This window comes from Nipponia nippon, unplaced genomic scaffold, assembly GCF_047370975.1.
Source record: "Nipponia nippon isolate SJK-2023a ecotype South Korea unplaced genomic scaffold, ASM4737097v1 scaffold_13, whole genome shotgun sequence".
NCBI lineage: Eukaryota > Metazoa > Chordata > Aves > Pelecaniformes > Threskiornithidae > Nipponia > Nipponia nippon.
In genome coordinates, this window is record NW_028262324.1 from 10,251,858 (window position 1) to 10,271,081 (window position 19,224).

Genomic DNA, 19,224 nt, shown 5'->3' on the forward strand with positions numbered 1-19,224 from the left:
CTGCTCAAGCTCAGGGCTGCAAGACTACTATGAAATTAAGAATCGTAATTAGAGGATTTGGCAGGCAGGTGGAAAACTATCTCATAGACAGTATTTGTGCTAAATTTGCACATCATAAAGCTAATTCTTCCTCTCACACAATCAGCAGCCAGCCTCCCTCTTTTAGTTCATGCATTGAGGGGCTAACAAACAGTGGACCAATCAAGCTGCATGGGATCTACCCATTGCCTGCGATCACAAGATCTTTCACAAGAAAGAACACACTAAGTAGACAGCAGCACCTAAAAGCCTCCCTTCACGGGCTTCGTAGTAACCTACCTCTTCACGTCTAGAGAGAGAAGTGAATCTTTACAAGTATAAGGAGGCACTTGGCAGGCAATTTTGTTAATAAAAACCTTACTTTTGCTAGAACTAGTTAGAATATAGGAAAGCTTATTCTATTACCAAAAGTTAGCCACTTTCCGAGAACATGCTTATGACGTGGAGTTGCGGACCAAGGACTGAAAGTTAAAAGGAACCTGTGCAAAATCATTGCAAATGGACAAAACAGTTCATCTGCACAGAAGATGCACTATAGCTTTAGAGTAGGTGAACAGCTGATAAGCTTGCCATGAAAGCAGAACCAATTCATTTCGCATCTGGCTTATTCATATATCATACACTGAATAATGCCAGAGCACCTTCAGATCCAGCTGCTGCGTAAACAGGCCATACTGAACAGTAATATAGGGGAAGTATGTAGAAAGGTTCCGATAGAAATGCCAACAGCTTTGGTGCCTGCAAGTAGCTCATGACAGAGGTGGATAGGAGGTGAGCTGCAAATCCATCTTGAAACTGATGGAAATAAAGATCCAAATTACTCTGACGCATCACTGCTTGCACTCTTACAGGCTGAACTGCTTCCACTCAAGTCACAGCTGAACTCAATTAGCTTTAAGCTTGATTTGCGGAACGCAGTTTTTCCATAGGTAGAGCCCATTCAAACATTCTGCTCCCAGTGTACCGAGAGAGCAGTCAGTAGTGGGAAGCATCCAAAACCTGATTGAGCAGTACTGGATCTGGGTTCCAATTCTGGGACTGCGGGGAAAAAAAAAACCTTTACCTTTCTGTATTTCCGTTTCCTTCCTTGCAAAGCGGATATTTCAAATATCCTTTTTGTGCGATAAGGGATTTATCATGTTTTGCTACATGTCTCGAACAAGTGTTAGAGCAACACCAGGCCTGTTTTTGCATATGGTGCCTGAATATGTCCTTCAGAGCCCCAAAATTGTGCTTGGAACTGGGACGACACAGCAAACCAGTATGGAAAATTAACCAAAACCCCTGCTTCTCTCTGGGATTGCTCCAGGAATTACTCAGAGGTAAAGGATGACTTCTGCTCAGTACCTACATCCAGTGTCATATCCTAACATCTCAGAAGTTTACCATTTCACATAGAAATGACTCTCAAGTTGCCTAAGCTAAGCATCAGTCACTTGCCATGAAATAAAGAGGGCAAACACCACCCCTTGTGTACAGTGGAAAAGACAAGCAAGGAATACAGAAGTTAAGCTCATGGCTACTCAGCAAAGAAGGAACAAACAGTGAAATGAACTAATTTAAAATAATTTTCTTACTTTCATTAAAAAAAAGAGGGGAAAAAAACAACACTGTTTTTTGTTTCAGTGACCTCCACTAAAACTGTAGATCTCGGAGGCAACTGCAAAGGTTTAAAAAAAATTAAGCCAAAGAAAATATGAATAATTCCAGCAGTTATTGGAAAACAGTCTAGTGATCTTGCCCAAAGAAAGAAGTGAATAAAATATTTCACTTCCAATTAAACTAAGGCAATTTAAACAGGCAGCTTTAGCATCTTTGTACAGGCCTTCATTATACCAAATTGTCACTTTAAAACATCAGATTTGATCTCAGTTGCTTATCAAATGCAAATTATCAAATACAAATAGTAGTGACCTAGTGAGTGGACACATAAGATTAAGAGCTTAGAAATCTCCACTCCTATATCGTAGAAAGTAAAATTATTTTAAGAGATATAACAGGTTTCTATTTAATCTGCAAGTTTAAAATCTTGATGAATTTCAATTGAGGCACTTAAGACAAGCTTGCAGCATTATTGCTTTCAGAAATGTCATCTTTTTGTCACCCATTTGTGCAGGAATGCAATGAATGCTCTACAAAAGCAAATCAACCATGACTGTCCGTCAGTGCAATTCACAGTAAGGAAGCAATCTGCACCTCAACACTGGGCAGTTACAAAGGACACAACCACAGCAGTCTCCAGTGATGTTGCAGACAGGTAGTGTCATTCCCTTAAGGCATTCAAGGGATTATTTGGGTATAATTCATCTCGTTATAGTAAAAGATGTTTCAAAGATGCTCAGGCTGAGGAAAAGGAGTATTTGGTTCTGGTAGACAGCAAGGGTCCCATGCTACTGAAAAAGGTAGATCTTGGTTAAGCTCAATACCTTCTGACTCGACACTTGAGCGAGTAGGGAAAGTCACAAGGAGCCCTGATTGGGATACTTTCCAGCAGCCCCTAGAAAAAATAAGGATACTCTGCCTTGTGGTCACAACCAAAAGAGGAGCAGCACAGCAGGAAAGCAGCTGGAAAGTTAATGGTCATGTATTCTCTAGCAAAAAAAAAAAAGCAGTGGCTATTCTTTCTCTAGAACCACCAGCTATACAAGATCAGCTTATCAGAACCGAACTTATGAAGTTCTCTCTTTTTTTGGTTAATAATGATTTCACATGTCACTGGAATAAAGAAAACACAAGAGGACCCCAAAGGATACCAGTGCTCCAGGAGGCTGCAGTGCTGTAGGCACTATACAGAAGTCTTCCAGCAGTCTCTAGGAAGCTTATGGATCTGCAGGTTTTGTAGCAACTTCTTAACACTGCAAACTGGATGCAGAATTTCTACAATCTCAGTTTCATTTCAGCTCAAAAGACAAAGTCATCTATTTGGAAATGAAAGTAGCCCTAGACCCAGAAAGCCAAGTCAGCTACCACCACGCAACAAAGTCTTTCAGGAGATCCTGTCAAATCAACATACCTCAGAGTTGGACACTCCAAAAATGTCTCGGACATCACGCACAGGATGCTTGTTCTTCCTCCTCCGAGACCGGGAGTAGGTATCCAACCGCCGCTGCACAGCAGCAGCCTGGGTCTTGGTCAGGGTGGAGAGCAGCACAATGTTGTCGTTTTCTGAGGCGCGGTCCCCAAGGAGGTCGGACAGACCTGCGTCCTGGAGCCACTCAGCTTCGGCTTCTCCCTCTGCGAGGCAAGGGATGAGAAGGGCGAGTGAGAAGAGAAAGGGTAACAGCAATCTGAGTGCTTGAAACACTTCAGAGGCAGAAAACCAGAAGCCTGAGCCATCCCCTTTCAGGGGCAGCAATGGGACACCGCTGGAAGTGAGCTGCATCTTTGTTAAGAAGCCACAGCTGTTCTCAAAAATCTTATCCCTACTCCCAGGTACCCAGCTGGGTATTAGGGTGAAATCAGAGGCGAGACAGCAATTTAGGCAGCTACAACTGCCCACATACTCCTTTCTCCTCACCCTAGGTGAGAAAAAAGAGAAGAAAAAACTATGGAGGCGTGGACATTGCCAGGAACCTAGGCTCCCTCAGAAGCTGGGCAGAAAGTAGGCACAAGTGTGACTCTGCATGGTATTTAGGAGGACTGCAACAGGAACTGAGCCCAGTGGGGGCCTTTACAGGACATGGGAGGAAAGTCAGATGCACTTGCTTAAATCTGCCTTTACATGGACTGCCTGTGCAAAGGGGAGCTCTGGCAGCAGGCAACAGCGCACAGCAAGCTCAGAGCGAATGGCACTGCCTCCCCCACAGCACACCCGATCCTCCAACATCTTTGAGAATGGACAAAAGGTCTGTGGGAAGCCACAACATACAACACCGCACATTTGGCTTTTGTACTCTTCCCAATTATTTGGCTATTGCTTTTAATTTTTATTTATGATGTTGATGCATTCCTATGCACCACCAACTTTTTTTTTTTAAATATCCAGACACTGATCTGGTAGATCCAAATGTATTTTATTTAATATACTTGCAGAACTATTTGTACGCACCATCCCTATTCTTTACCTTTTCAAGTGGATTGGTATCCATACAGTCATTCAACAAAAGCAACAACGTTATTCTTACTCTGTGCATTCGCTTTACGTCTGTGCCTATTCAAAACATCACTAAAATTAAAGACTATTCCAGTTCCAGAATGAAGTGTGAGAAGCCTGAAGACAGTGCAGCAGCATTACTCGAACAAGCTCAATTCCACTTCATTCTTCAGTTTATATAAAGTTGCACTTCAAACACAGAAGACAACTTTTTCCTTATGGGATGCACCCTTTGTGCAAGTGAGAAAGTGCCCTGAGCAAGGCAGCTACTTGAAATCCAAGGATAAAAGAAGCAATTTAGCAGGTGGCTTCAACTTTAATATAGCGAACACCACAAAGCCTTTATCTTTTCAGTTCTACATACCACATTCATTCACTGCAGGCAGCTCCAGCATAGCTCTACCAAAGGTTATACTGGGAAAAAGAAAAATCACAACTGAATTGACTGAAACAGAACAGTTCATTCTCACTCTTCCTTTCCTATGCAAACTGATATCTCCTCAGTTATCACAGCTGCTCAGGCAAAGTTTTACTATTGCTGCATCAATAATAAAAAAAAAAAACAACCATGCAGCTGCTCTTGAGAGATTAAATTTAATTTTTCCGGGGAAACTTCTGTGTTCATGCAACTTGCAAAAACATACTGTGACTCCATTGAAACTCTTTTCAGCTTTCAGAGCATGCTCTTTGTGTTCTTAGGCACTGTAATGAAACAGAACTTTTTTCAGCATCACCCCACTATAAATAGAGCTGGACTTGAAGTCAAGTATTTCCTTTAACGAATCTTCTAGCAAACTGGTTAGCTTTCCTACATGGTCTTAAGTTTTGGTGATTTCCCATGCCTGGTTCTACAGAAGCTAAGAGGTGAGAGCATCCCCCCGGTACTGCTCGCTTGGTTACAGCTGCTCACGCACTCGTGGTCCCGTTCATGACTCCTCGCTGTACAGCTGTTGGTCCTACATCCGTGGTTTCACAGCAGCACAGCGCAAAGGATTTCTGGTTTATTTTGTCTTTGGGAACTAAAGGAAGTTAAGTGTATTGCTTGCAAATTTTGAAAATACCCAATTCCAGTCATAACAGGAAACTAATCTAATACACAATACTAAACAGCAGGCCCTAAATCGGACATCCGTGTGAGCCTGCTGCCCCATCTGATGCCAAAGCACCAGATTTTAATTCCTCTATTTAATATTTTTGGCCCAGTTATGTTTGCCAGTAACGCAAAAGGAAACCAGCAAAATAGGTTATTTATGGGGAGAAGGGGGAAATTAGAGAGAAATAGGTCAGAACTGAGAGGTCCACAGACGCTGAGCTGCAGGTTTAAGCCTGGAGAACTGCTAAGATTTGCCTTGGGAGTTCCAGACAAGCAGCATTTCAGGGGGGCACAATTAAGAATAAATCTGCAAAACTAAAGAACACCAGTTCCAAAAACTTACTTGAAACATAAGCTAGCCAAAAATAGTGTTCATAATAAAACATTTAGTTTCAAAAAAAAAGCTAAAGGACAGCTGACCATCCTACATGATTACATGCTATAAGCATGCTAGCAGATATTTCAGTGGCACTACCACACAGAATGCATATGTTATCTGCTGTACAGTCAGACTTTGGAGAGAGCTGGATAAACAGGAGACAGCAAGGAAAGGACATTGCTGCTTGTATTTCAGGAAAAAGCTACTTTCTACCTTCAACTGTTACTGAGGCCACAAGTATCATCAGCACCTTTCTGCTGATCCAGTTCTTCTGCAAAGTTACACACTGGCCTCCCACTAATGCTGGGTCACAAGCAGCTTCCCATTACACCACCCTTTACACAGGGCTTGCACAGGAGACCAGCGTTCTCCAACTGGGTCAGCGTTTTTGCAATGCCTTATCTACAGGTAGCCTCCACACTGTCCCTGTACTGTGATTACGATCAGCTATTTGTCAGGTTGAGCCACGCCGTCTCCAGACGGAGGTGTTAGCTGCTGCCCAAGAGCAGCTTCTCAGGCTTTATGCAAAGAGCAAAGGTGCCTTTGGCTCCCAGGAGCCCTGAAGCCTCTATGCTGCTTTGCCACCCCGCGGTGCTCCAACCATAAATTGCGGAGACACAAAAGCCAAAAGGCACCAGCCGAGCCCAGCTTCCTGCATCCACACCATCTGAAGTTTCCCCTTGCTACTTATGCTTCCAGCACCACACTGATTTGACTAAGCTCCTCTGCAGAAGGCACCAGGAGGCTGAGCGTGCCGCACCTCCTTCCCCAGCCTGCTGGGAAGGCTTCACTGCTCGGAGCGTTGTTTCAAGTCTGTCTGGTTTCAATGGCCAATTAAGCAGTCAGTTCTTGCCTGCTAGTTTAATACACAGCATTAAAAGATACTCTTCCTTATGTCCCTGCTTACACACAGTAACTGAATTGCCTCTAGCATATCAGTGTTTCGGATATCCCAGACAGCCTTTCATCTCATGGCATGGCCTCTTTTCCAGAGTCTCCTTTCTGGCGCACTCATTTTCTGAGTCACTTTTGCATCTCTTCCAGTTCTAAAAAACAAACTTACATCTTTTATGCAGAGACACTAACAGCAGACCTTAATGTTTACCATGTCTTGCCTAGTACGGCAGACAGGGATGATGATCTTCCCACCCCGCTCTCCAGAGCCCCCTCTATGTGCCCAGGATAGCTGTTTACCCTTCCGAAGCACAGCAGCACACTGGGACTTTCACTCAAACATTTCCCCATTAGATACAGGGATCCTTCTTAGTATCAGGCCAGCACAACAGCTGTAGGCTGTCCAGGCTGCAAACCACACCATTCAAGAGGATGTACAGCCAACTAAATCACATTCTTCAAAATGGACTTGGGAAACGTGTGATCCTGATCTCTGGCATTGCTGGGTACTTATCACCGTTTATCATCCCTCCCCCAGGATGTTGTACCTCCCACGTCAAAAGGCAATAGGTCCAGGTTCCAGTTATTCCAAAATACTGGATAACATCAGTGCTACAGAAATCCCTTTAGAAACACCCCATGCACATGAAGCAGTCTTCAAAAGAAAGAGAAAAAAAAAAGGGGGGGAGGTATAAAAGGAAAATCTTACGTGGATGGACTCAAGTAATTCTGGATGTTTATTAGGGTTTCTTGAATAGTGAATCAGAGGGGAAAAGTCTGCCTTCCACAAGAGCAGCTCTCACAAAAGCCACTATGATGAAGTCTCAGAACCACGTACACAAACAAGCCTTCCAAACCACCGTCAGCTCTCACAGCGTGTTTACCATACAGCCACCTGCATGGGGAGTGAGAGTCCCCACACTTAGTGGGGGGCTGCTTGAAAAAATCTGGAGCCTTGACATGCTCCTGACTGACCTTTAGAGTCAGCTTTGTTTCAGAAGCTGAAACCAGGCCAGGCCAGCACTCCCCTTCTGCAGGGCATTATCCACGCCAATGAAAAATATGTATCTCTCTGATTTGACTGGTAATATTTTAACCATATCACAACATGCTTCTGAATCATTCAGGTACATAAGCACATTTTCTCTCTAAGACATTCATCTTCCTCCCCTCACTCCCGACATTTTTGGCAACGTACCCTCTTGTGTTTTGACATCTGAAAGGCTGCATTCCTCTTGCTCGGCTTCAGTGCTCTGCTTAATGTTCTCTACTTCCAGCCAAAAACTGTCCATTGACAAGTTGTCCAAAGACTCTACCCTGGAATTCGTGCCTTCTGACACCGGAGGTGCCAAAGGACTCTTCGGAGGAAGCTGGCTCATTTTGCAAGGGCAATTTCTGGTACTGAGAGAGGAAGAGATAAGGGGAGAGAGGTTAAGCTACACGTATTCAGATACAGCATTCACAATACAGCGGTCTTCATTGATTAATGACTGCAATAAAAGCCAAACAGAGGTAAGTGCTAGACTTCCTTTGGTTAGTGCTTAGCAATAACAAAGTTGGGATCAAATCCCCTAGAGCAGAGGAAAAACTGCTGTCCATACATGTGAGAGGATGCAGTATCAACACAGGTTTTCCGATGCTGTCCTTCCAGAGACCTCCGAGACACCACCTACCACTCCCACCCTTGCCTCCAAGACTCCCCTGCAAACTTGCACAGATACCCTCTACATCTACAACCAACCAAGATGTTTCAAGCTTGGTGCACGTGTGCTCCGATTATCTGGCATGCACTGCAAGCCCAACGCCCAGCCACAGCAGGCTGTACCCAGCAGGCTTGTCCGCATGCAAAAACCGGCACAGCTCTGTCTCCTGCACTTCAACTCATGCAATAAACAACTCAGATGTTTGAAGCCCTTTTTTCCTGCTCAAACCAGATTTTTCAGCTGTGAAACAGCACAAGTGTCCTGGGAAAGCCAAACATACAGAATTTTCTTACCACCCTGCCAATTAATTCATGGGCAGCTGAAGTCCCAGACTGGCCTCGTTCAGCTTTCAACTTCTGTGCAGAAAGTTGCGAGGCTCTTATCAGTTCATAAAATAATGCCTCTCCTAAAATGAATTTTAATTTTTTTCAAAGGGTTACAAGCCATTTAAACCCTGCTGTATATCTTTTTCAAAGACTTAAAAAAAATTAGGATAAATATAACCTACTTATGAAAACACCTCAATGATTCAACTTATGAATACAAGAGATCGCACACTACGCTAACTCTGGATGGTTTGAAAAATACCTGTGAGCAGCCACTGCCACCGAACAGATCAGAATAGTTTTCTAGCTTCACGACAAAAAAAAGCAGATTGAGTCTTATGCCTTGAAAACCATGACAACAGAACACCCAAAACATGCAATTTAGCCTCCTAACTCTAGAAGGACTTAGAAAGTTATAGATGGCAAAATATCTGGAAAATTTTAGTTCTTTCATTCCGGAAAGCCATTATTAGCAGTTCTGGCACTAACTTGCTTCAGTTATAAGAAGCTTTTCAAGTCATAAAGAGTTAAATTTGAAGATCTAACAACTATGAGGCATATGTTGTAGGATATTCTGCACGTACATTTACACATGTGCATGCATATTATGCTCATACCTTTTTCTAACACGCACATAGGCAACCCCTCTCTTCTAAAGGTCAGAACTAAAGCAATAACCATCCTTCCAGGAACATCTGGAGCCAGCAACAGCATTGAGAACAAGAATAAGAAGGGTTTTGTTTGTTTTACGGCAACACGAAAGTTAAAGATTGAAAAGAGCTATTACGCCACCCAGCCCACCTCTGACAAGGGCAGAGGTGATCTGCTTGTTTAATACCCGTCCCCACCTTTCCCCCCCTTTCTTTCCTGCTCCTGGATATCCAAATAACAGGCCTCCAGTTGAGATGCCACTTCACAGCCTAGTACAGCACTGAAATAGTCAATCTAAGACTTTTAAAAAATCATTTATTTAACCTCCATAGTTCATGTCCATCTCTCTCAGTTCTGCTACAGCTGCCATCCCAAATCATTATTTCCCCTTTCAACTTTTTACTTATATCTTTACCCATTAGGAGTTAAAAACTTAGATCACATCCCTCACGTTAACGCTTCATGTTTACTGCTCTTCTCCATTTACTCACATTTGCTGACAGCCTTCTCGAAAGAGGATTAGATTTAAACAAAGCCACCTTGCTAGCATCAAAAAGACCGTTTAATACCTTGCTGTGATATTTCACTAGAATTCTATTACACGCCAGTCAATAGAAATTATCACTTGCAACACGAAACTAGAAGGAGGATTTTAGATTATCTCGAGTGACTTGGTTTTGGTCATATCGGTGCCAGAAACATTGTGGCAACTGAATTTGCACTAAAGAGCAGTCTCTCATCTCAATGCATAACACTAGACAGGCTAAGGAAACATCTTACATGCTCTCCTAATTGCTCTACTGAAGGCACTCAGCAGGCACACAACTACTCTTCTTGCCCTAAGTTACTGTCCTATAGTACTGTGGGATCTAGGTAATACAGATCAAAGCAGCTCTAGAAAGTACCTTTTCTTCACGTTCAACTTGGTTTAGAGCTGTCTCATTTAACATCCCAGAAATCTCCATGGATTCACACCACAACAAAACTTCTATCCATGTTTGCAGATCCAGCAGAACCCATCCTAGACCCGGAGCAGCAGCTTGGACCCAGCACACATGCTCTGCAGCAAGCCTGCGTGTCGCATGTAGCTATGACAATCCCTTCCCCACACCTGCCCCAGGCCTGCTTGGAAAAAACCCAAAATTTTAAGCCAATGTAAATACAATCCTCAGCTCTTTCAAAAGGGTGGCTATTGACTTAGATGTTCTGCATGACTTACCCAGTACCAGATCCTGAATGCACGTTTTAGTCCAGGAGATACTATGACCAAGTGAAGTAATACTTATCTAAAGCATTAGGGCAGATTCTTGGTGTACGTCTAAGGGTCACAACATCGTTACAGTCCAGATTTCAGGCTATAGCCTTGCCAGCAGCTATTTTTGATCTACCAGCACCTTCAGTCCATATCAAGACAACATAGTACTGGTGCAAGGATATAGTTTTGCCAGACAACAGTGAACTGCTGTACCCTTATCCAACTCTGACTTCTGCTTCTGTACCACCCGTAGTTATTTTGCTTCCGTCCACAGCTGGAAATACAGATGATCTAGTAGTGCTTGACCCCAAAAGCTCCACCACCAGTCACACTATATGTCTATTCTAGGAGAGCCATGCTTGAACTACTTGTGCATCAAACAGCTCAAAAGCCATCCTAACTTTTTTCTCAAGAACCTCACAGACTGATGCATTAAACCCTATTTCACCAAGGTGCAGGATGCTAATGTCACATAGCAGCTCTACACAGCACTATCAGGATCCAAAGCACAGCTCTACAAGTCCTAAGCTAGCGCTGTTTTTCCTGTCTCACAGAACAACACCAAAGCAAAGCCAGGCCTTTAAATTTAGAAAATGTTTTATTTTCTGGTCTACATACTTTTTTTCTTCAACACACTGCACAGTGCTTTACAAATCTAACCACCCAGGTGGAAGGTTAATTTTAGATTCAGCGTACCTAAGAGATTGTTCTTCCTCATTGCATTCCCAAGTCAATGGAGGGCAATCTGTGACGTATAAACATAGCAACAGTTTAGATTGAAAGTGTAGATTGTTGGCTTAAAATGTTAATCGCTCAGTTGCAACTGGGCAAAGAGTAGGTGGAATAATCAGGTTCACACAGTTGCACTGTCAATATAACAAAAAGCTCAAGATTATAAAGTTTTAAAAATTAACCCAAGAAAAAGCAAACTGGCAGAAAGATCTACTTAAGGGCAGCCATAAAGGAATGACTCTGTGGAAAGACCGACCATGCTAATGCACCATTCCCCTCTTGTTTAAGAGCAGAGCCAGTTTTAATGAAGCTTGAGATACATTCAGCTGACTGCCCTCACACCTTCAGTCTAACCCTGACTTAACAATATGAACAGCAGACTTATGAGAAATTAGACTAGCATGGACTTTATATGGTCTTTTCTTATTATTTCTTCTGTGAATCCTCTCCGCATAGAGCAGTGGTAGCCCTGAGCAAGATTTGCATGCCTATATAGCACTGACTGAGTGTTGGTGGCTCACTGGTCCTGGGCTAGAATATAAAGTCTCTGAGTAGTTTTTGATCTGTTCCTAGATACTGTCAACACACGGGAAATATATTGCAAACACGCATGCAACTCTTGGCCCTTTTGAATATCAAAATACAATAAACACTGTTGCTATGCATTTGTTCATTCCAGGCTTGAATCATTCCCGCCAGAGAGCTTCTCAAAGGATCCGTAGCTGCCTAGACTACTTCACTGCTTGCTCAACATCCTTCCCTCATTGAAATACCACTCTAGCGGATGAATAAATAGAGAGGTTTCTTCTCAAGAATTTCAAACAGAACAGGAGGTGACAAGTGTAAGCCAAGAAAATGGAATTCCTTTAATACTGTTTTCAGAAAAACTAAGATGAGAAAAGGGCAACAAGAACAGAAGAATTAAGCTCTACAAGGCAGTCCTTTCACACACAAGCACCTAGTTTTTAAAGACATTTCCAAATATCTGGAGCAAGCACAAAGGCACACATGAAACAAAAGCAGATGGAAGGGGTTTGAATTAACCTCCAGAGCAAGTCAGGAGCAGCACACCAAGCCACAGCATCATAGCAATTCAGACCGCTAGCATGAAACGCAAGCTCTTTTGAAAGGGAAAAAAAAAGTGAGAAATTATTCTATCAACTGGTTGCAGTCTTTTGACAGATAAAGACACTAAGTCAGAGAACAAAAATATGTTAGCGTCACAACACACGCGCATCTTACTGGCTTTCAATTTACTTCAAGGTCAAAAACAATCGATGGGTACAAAAGCACAAGATTAAAAGAAACAAACAAAAAAAGTCCATGCAGGAAAAAGCACCTCTTCACTTTGCTTCCAAGTTCCTACCCTGAGCAAGCAGCTTAAACCCAAGTGAAGAACTGTGTAGGTAAATCTAAAGAGAAAGAATCACCTCAAGATCAGCCCACCACAGTTCATAACATGATAGGTTTTCTTGTTTAAAATCATGTAACAGGGTAAAGACATCCAGAAACAACAGAGAGGAGTATTTGACAAGCTGGAGAAAATCCTGAAGCAGTAAATCACATATCTATAGCTATATCTATATAAAAATATAGATAATTTTGCTTACTGAAACTATTGGAAGTTCAAACTTCAGTCTTTCAAAGATATCCATGGTAATATAAGAACAACTCCTTCTATGAAAGAAGTCAATCTACTCATTATCAGAATTTTAGATGAAATATTCATAATCAGCTATTTTATTCAGACACACAGAATTACACAAAACTCTTTCCCATCACAGATAGCAAACTTATCCAGGAGATGCCTTGTGGACACAAGCTGCACAACATTTCTACCAAAGGTCTAAATCAAAAGCAAGCTTTATTGCAATTCTTTAAAGCCTGGTTTTGTTACTCCTACAATCCTCCAAATTTTGTACATGAAGTACAGACACCAGACTACCAATTCGCTCCTCCTCCCCACAACAAGCAGCAAAAGAGCAATACTGAAGTTTACCCTTAGGAGGAAATGAAAGGCACATGGCTGGTTCAAATTCCTTGGACCAAACTGTAAAAGTAAAGACAGGCTAATTATCAAATTACTGTAGCAGCGATGAACAGTAACTTACCCAATATACTCTTACCATGCTTTACTTTCCCTGGCTTAACTAAACCAAAGCAGCTAAAGAGGCAGAATTAAAGCAATCTTAGAAGCAGGCTGCCACTGCTGGCATAGGTCTTTGCATATCTCTAACCATAGGGGATTTGCTCGTATACCTAGTAGTTTCACTGACAGCATCCCCTACAAGAAGTCACCGTGCCTCTAGCCCAGGCTATTTTATGCAGCACTGCTGCCAACCACCACTTCTGTTCGCATTAAGGCATTTCATCAAGGACTCCACCCCCACGGGACAGCACACTTGAAGGTCTGTCTCTATAGCACCAGCAAGAATAGCTCAGATGTCACTACTACAATTTGCTAATAAGATTACAGCTTGTTTTCAGTAACACAGCAATCAGTTCATCAAGATCTTCCATTATGCAAGCAGCTCGGGGAGCAGCATCATTGAAGGTTGTTTTGAAGAAGCCTGTTCTGCAAGCGATAAAGAGGACATGCCAGACAGTTCTGCGTGCGTGGAGTATTTCCTACCAGATCCAGCTTTCCCTCACCCCAACAACAACAAGGCACTCCCCAGCTCCTGTCCTGGCATCCCTAGTGACACCAGAAAGACAAAACAGCAATCCTTTGCCCAGTGCTATGTGGAGTGAAAAACTTGAATCCTGATGCTTGTGTGTAACACACTGCTTTAGCTTAGCACCTCCGTCGCTTTCTGTGATGGACCCGAACTCCAGAGGTTACCTCCACCACAGTGCTGGGAGCTTTAAATAAAGCATAGGTCATAACTTACCTGACAAGAAGTGTTTCTATCCAAGTATTTGAGGGCAAAGAAACCCCATCGCAACATCTGTGTCTCAGGCCTTCATAGGGAGTAGACTTGTCTCCACTCTGTCTACTAAGGGTCTAAACAGGCAAGGTAAGGAATAGCGAAATTTGCCTGTAATTACAGATCTACCTGGAGGTGTCTCAGACCGAAACTCAGAGCAGAACAAACACCGGATTGATAAGCCTATGCAGATACAGCCAAATTAAAAATATTCAAAGCCATGTTTAGTTTAGTCTATTAGCTGGGTGTCTGTCCCATCACACTAGAGTTTGTTTTGGCCTCAGAAAACATAAGCCATGCTGCTCTTTGTACATGTTTTTTGTTTCACTGTCAGGTCACTGCAGACAAGCCCGTTGCTCACTTTCCCTGCGTTAGCACAGTAAGCCAAACAGGAAAGGCCTTTCATCGACACGGAAATCCGGCCGCGAGAAAGGGGTACCTGGCCAAAACAAAGCTTTAGGAGTACTGTGATCTTTAACGCAATGGGGAATTGATAAGCCTGATCTCCTGGATGATTATATGAGAATCATTAATTAAAAGGTGGCGTTCTCATCCTTATTTTCATCTTCACACGCTCCACTGAATCCACGTTCATCTAAACACACAAGCAGCTTTGTCCGTCCAGCAGCCACAAAGATCCAGTCTGCCATTCAAGTTCTACCTATTGACATGACACCAGGATGCCAAAACCCACAGACCAGTTAGCACGGGGCTGCAAAACCCACAGACCAGTGGCACTGGCTCCCGCATCCTTGTTCTTACCCATCACCCTCTCCTCAGTACAGAAGCTGCCCTGGGCTCCCTCCGGCTGCCGCAAAGCAGAGCTTGTGCACAGGATTCCCACGAAGCGGCTGGCACAGACTCACCGCCCTTTAGTGATCTGGCTGTCACAGCCCTACAGCACACACTGCCAGGGATCTTACGGAGGCCAGAATGAGTCAGTACCTCCCAGTTACTGAACGCATCCTCAAAACATGCTACCGTTACGTCATATGAGACACCTGTACTTTATTTCCATCACCACCGTGACTTTAGGCAAGATGCTCAACCTCTCCACACCTCAGCTTCCCAGTTTAGGGACAAAGGGAGTGAGGGACCATATGGCTTTCAGAGAAAAGACTGCTAGTGTGTTTGAATCCTTTACAAAAAGGCTGTGACCTTATTTTTTATGTGATCGTTCCTTAACACAAAGGCTTTTTACAAAAGCAGATTCACACATACTAAATATTTGTCCTACAACTCCTTTAATGTTGAACTTAGAGTAAATTAGGATGATAGAACTCATTCTTATTTCTTCTTGTAGCCCATTCTACCAACTGTACTTAAATCACAGCAGAGGATGAGTAATTATAAGTTGTTGCTCAGACGTATGGGAACAGGCAAGAGACTTTGAAGAGGTCACAAGAGTAACCTGCTGACCAGCACAACGTAAGGAGGGGTCGAGAGATGTGCAGGAAGCCAGCCATGCTTCAGGCATGAGAGGCTGAGGGATGCAGGAAGATGGGAAGGCCAGTCATAAGCTCCTTGCTTGGATTTCTCAGGTAAGAGTTATTACACATAAGACAAAACACTTGGCTATTACATTGCCGTGAAAAGCCTCCCCTTGGTCGATATTTATAACTAATTCTATAACTAATAACTGGAGTGCCGCCTGTGAGCCAGGGCCACCGACCCCAGCCACCCCATGTACCACAAGCTTTACAACACCGAGAGGAGGAGCACGAGGCAGGCAGAGCTGGCTCAGCATCGGCTTTTTCTCAGCGGTGCTTTGGAGGCAGAACACCACCACCGCTGGGTAAGCCGGTGGGTGTCTCAATGGGAACCAACGAGCACGGCACAGTTACTGCTGCAAAAATAAAGTCACTCACGTCAATTAATTAGAAAAGCAGGATGGTTTGGCATATTATCACCTTATTGTATAGGCATGTTTTAGGCCAATCCTAGCAGAGAGGCTTAGTTACACATGTACATACGGGACGCGTTTCACCTGCTGGTAAGTCCCGAATGAACAGATGCAAATTGCCACTTGCTAGGAGTTAAGTATTTTGGTCAAAGCTAGTGAGCAAATTTGGAGTTCCTGCTGTAGCACCTCTTCAGAGCTGACCACAGAGGTGTTCTGGCACCAGTAAAGACACTGGAACTCAGCTAGCTTGTTTGGCAAAAACCATAAGCTGTTACTGAATATTTTGATTTTTATCAAAGAAACCCCGCCATACTCAAGGTGCTAGTCTAGTTCTCTTAAACATGGGTGATTTTAAAGTAACTTACCATATTATTCCTGTGTCATTCCCCCAATAATATTTTTTTTTTTTTTTACATCTCAAATTTTGCCTGGAATTTTTTAAAGATTTCCTTTCTTGCTTCTACACGCAAGGTCAAGGCAGACTAGGAAAAATGAGGTGGTCAGACAGAAATGTGAAAACGTGAGCTATGGTTACAAGTAAAATCCCCGTGAGTACATTCACACAAACCCAACGGGTTTCAATTACTGCAGCAGGGAGATATTCTGAAACTTTGTGTGCTTAAATGACATTAAATGACTTAAGACTTCACCTAACATGTATTTGCATCAGCTTAGAAGTTGATCCACCAGTACAGTGTTTGCCAAGCAAAGTAGTTCAATTTTCAGTTGTATCCTTTAGTATGCGTGCTTTGCGCAATATTTATACATACACACTTTTTACCTTCATACAGTCCTATAAATCACTGAACGGCCCTCAGACCCCACAAGCTGCCAGGGCAGCGTTACCACTGAATCACAAGGAAACACGCAGCCTGCATTTTAGCCCCGCTGCCACGCACGCACCCCCCAGGTCCCACTTCCACAGCTCACTGCACTGATCCCAATTGTAGAGTTAATAAAAATAAAAAAAAAAAAAAGAAAAAGGGAGTTTTAATAGGTTTCGTTTCACGATCAAGGCAATCAAAGCACAGTTTTAAAGAGCATATTGTAGTCTTCTCACCTCTGGAAAATTTCCTTGTTACCTGCCCCAGGTATCGCCCTACCTCTAGGCCCTGCCTTCGAGAAGCAGAGCAGTGATCACCCCGGACAGCCGTACCCCACGACCGTGCTCGTACCTGCTGAGGCTGCCGGGCTGGGCGCAGCTGGCTGGCTGGGCAGGCGCCAACACCACCCAGGGCCTGGGGATCCCACTTCTGGCGACCCCGGAGCTGCGTGTGCCACGCTTGTCCATGTCCAGACAGAGAAGAGAGCGGCAGTCAGTCCATCCGTGTCCCTCCGTTGTGGAGTCGAGGAGCGGCTGCCAAGCCTCGCTGCTGATAACGAAGAGCCGCTCCTCATTACCCACGAGGTGCCGATTGGGTGTCCGTGAGCATCCTCTCCTCCCTCCCCGCATCCACCCGCCCCGGGCAGACCGAGCAGAAGCCACAGTAAATCCACCCGTGCCTTCAAGGCAGCGGTGCCCAAGGCTGAGCCGCCCACGCCTGGGTCGCAGGCTGAAGGACACAACCCACAGCCAGCACCCAGCCCTCGGAGTAACCAGAAAACAGCAAGGAGTTATTTCCAAGCCTGGGCTGGAGCTGAGGCTTGCTAAACATTAACTCAAGCCTCGGCTGTGTGAAAAAGTAACTCCCACAAGCAGCACTGGGAAGGAGGAGTCAAACAGCGTATTTGCTCCTCAAAATTGTACTTCTCTGAAGTAAGAGAACATCAAGAAAAGCACAAAGCATCTGCCCGGGGACTCAGGGAGGGCAGCAAAAAACCCAAGCGCTTACTAAAAAAGCAAATTCAGCATTTCCTGCCATAGCTGAGCAGTGAGTAAATCCCAGCTGTATGTAAGACACTGCTGTTGAAAGAGCAGTGTAAACTCGTAACACCCACAGGGAATATTTTGCAAGATCCAGATCCTTCATTAAAATCTCATCAACAAGCAACACACGAGCGAGCAAAGGGTTAAAGCCATCAAAGTTCCACCTCCCTGCTGTCCTCAGAGGTTTTGTTCTTTCCTTGTTATTCTCTCCACCAAACCTCCTTTCACAGTGTTTCTGTAACCTCCCTTTCCTCTAACATTTACTATTCATAATCCTTAAGTTAAAGGGACAAAAAAGTCATTTATTTAAAGTTTCCTTGATGAAGACAGGCAAAGCTTCTCCAGCACAGGTAATAACTCCGCTCCTTGTTTCCAATATTCCCAGTAAGACTGGATCTATGGCTCAGCCTGCTTTGCCTGCAACGGCTTAAAGGGCAGCAGCAGCAATTTTAGAGACAATCCCTCATAAAAGCATGCAGAAGCTGTCTCAGTTTTGATCCTTGCCCATGAATACAGCTATTTTTCCAGCCACTGCTTTAGTCCAGCCGCTTTCACCCCACCTTGCGAACACACAGCCGATCTGTTGCAGAAGGAATGCTGCCCGACTGCCCAGACTCCTGCCATGATCCCCCTTCGCACCCTTTGTAGAGCAGGATTAGCCCAGACTCTGTCCCAAGCCTACCTGTAGGCAGAGCCCTGGCTGCGTCCAAGAGGGATCCCTGATTAACAGCCTCTGCGCTACATTAAATGACATCAGTTTTCCATGGGTGAGGCATAACCCCAGCCCGCAGCCTTCGGCTATACCCCAGCACAGCTCCAGTCCCCTGGGGAGATGGAGGGAGGGTAATTTGGTCTGGGACTCTTACAACTCCCCACACTAAGTATGCAAAAATACTAATGGGGTTTTTCCCTGTCCCCCCCCCCTTCTACTTACCCCAAATTCTTGCAAAATTTTACTCCTCCCCCCAAATTTTAGACACTTAAGTCACACGAAGCAAACCAAGAGGACAGCCTTGCAGTGAGAAGGCACCACCGTGCTGAAGGTGGCTCTTTCTCTGGGTAACCGAAGGCGCCTGTGGGAAAGCTCTGATGTACAGCTGGAGTTAGAGCTGGCTTCCCCTGGCTCACTCCTGTTCCCGATAGACCCACAAGCCTTGCATATACGTTGGGTATTATGCTTCATATTTAGCTTATTCACTACAAGTGGTCCTAATAAGCATCATAAGAGATCAAATTCAAAACTGGGGTTATCTATATAGCTTCTCCTCCATCAGCTCCGAACCAAGATAAACCGCAGAATGTACCAGTCTGGAAGAATCTCAGCTTGGGAAATTCAGTTATAACAAAAGCCCGCCCACGAGC

General features: G+C 44.0%; 1 protein-coding gene across 5 annotated transcripts in view; it reads right to left on the bottom strand.

Annotated features, from left to right (window-relative positions):
• ARHGAP40 (Rho GTPase activating protein 40) overlaps positions 1-19,224 on the bottom strand; it is a 44,242-nt gene that overhangs the window by 12,404 nt on the left and 12,614 nt on the right. For 2 of the 5 annotated variants that reach the window (XM_087750371.1, XM_087750370.1), the window contains exons 2-3: positions 7,697-7,899; positions 3,053-3,273 (exon numbers count right to left, since the gene is read on the bottom strand). In XM_087750371.1, coding sequence (XP_087606497.1) covers positions 3,053-3,273; positions 7,697-7,877 — 402 coding nt within the window. In that variant the 5' untranslated portion in view covers positions 7,878-7,899. Of the gene's footprint in view, positions 1-3,052; positions 3,274-7,696; positions 7,900-13,276; positions 13,299-17,170; positions 17,591-19,224 lie in introns of those variants that run through there. The other 3 variants (XM_087750369.1, XM_087750368.1, XM_087750372.1) reach the window with 3 other exon arrangements.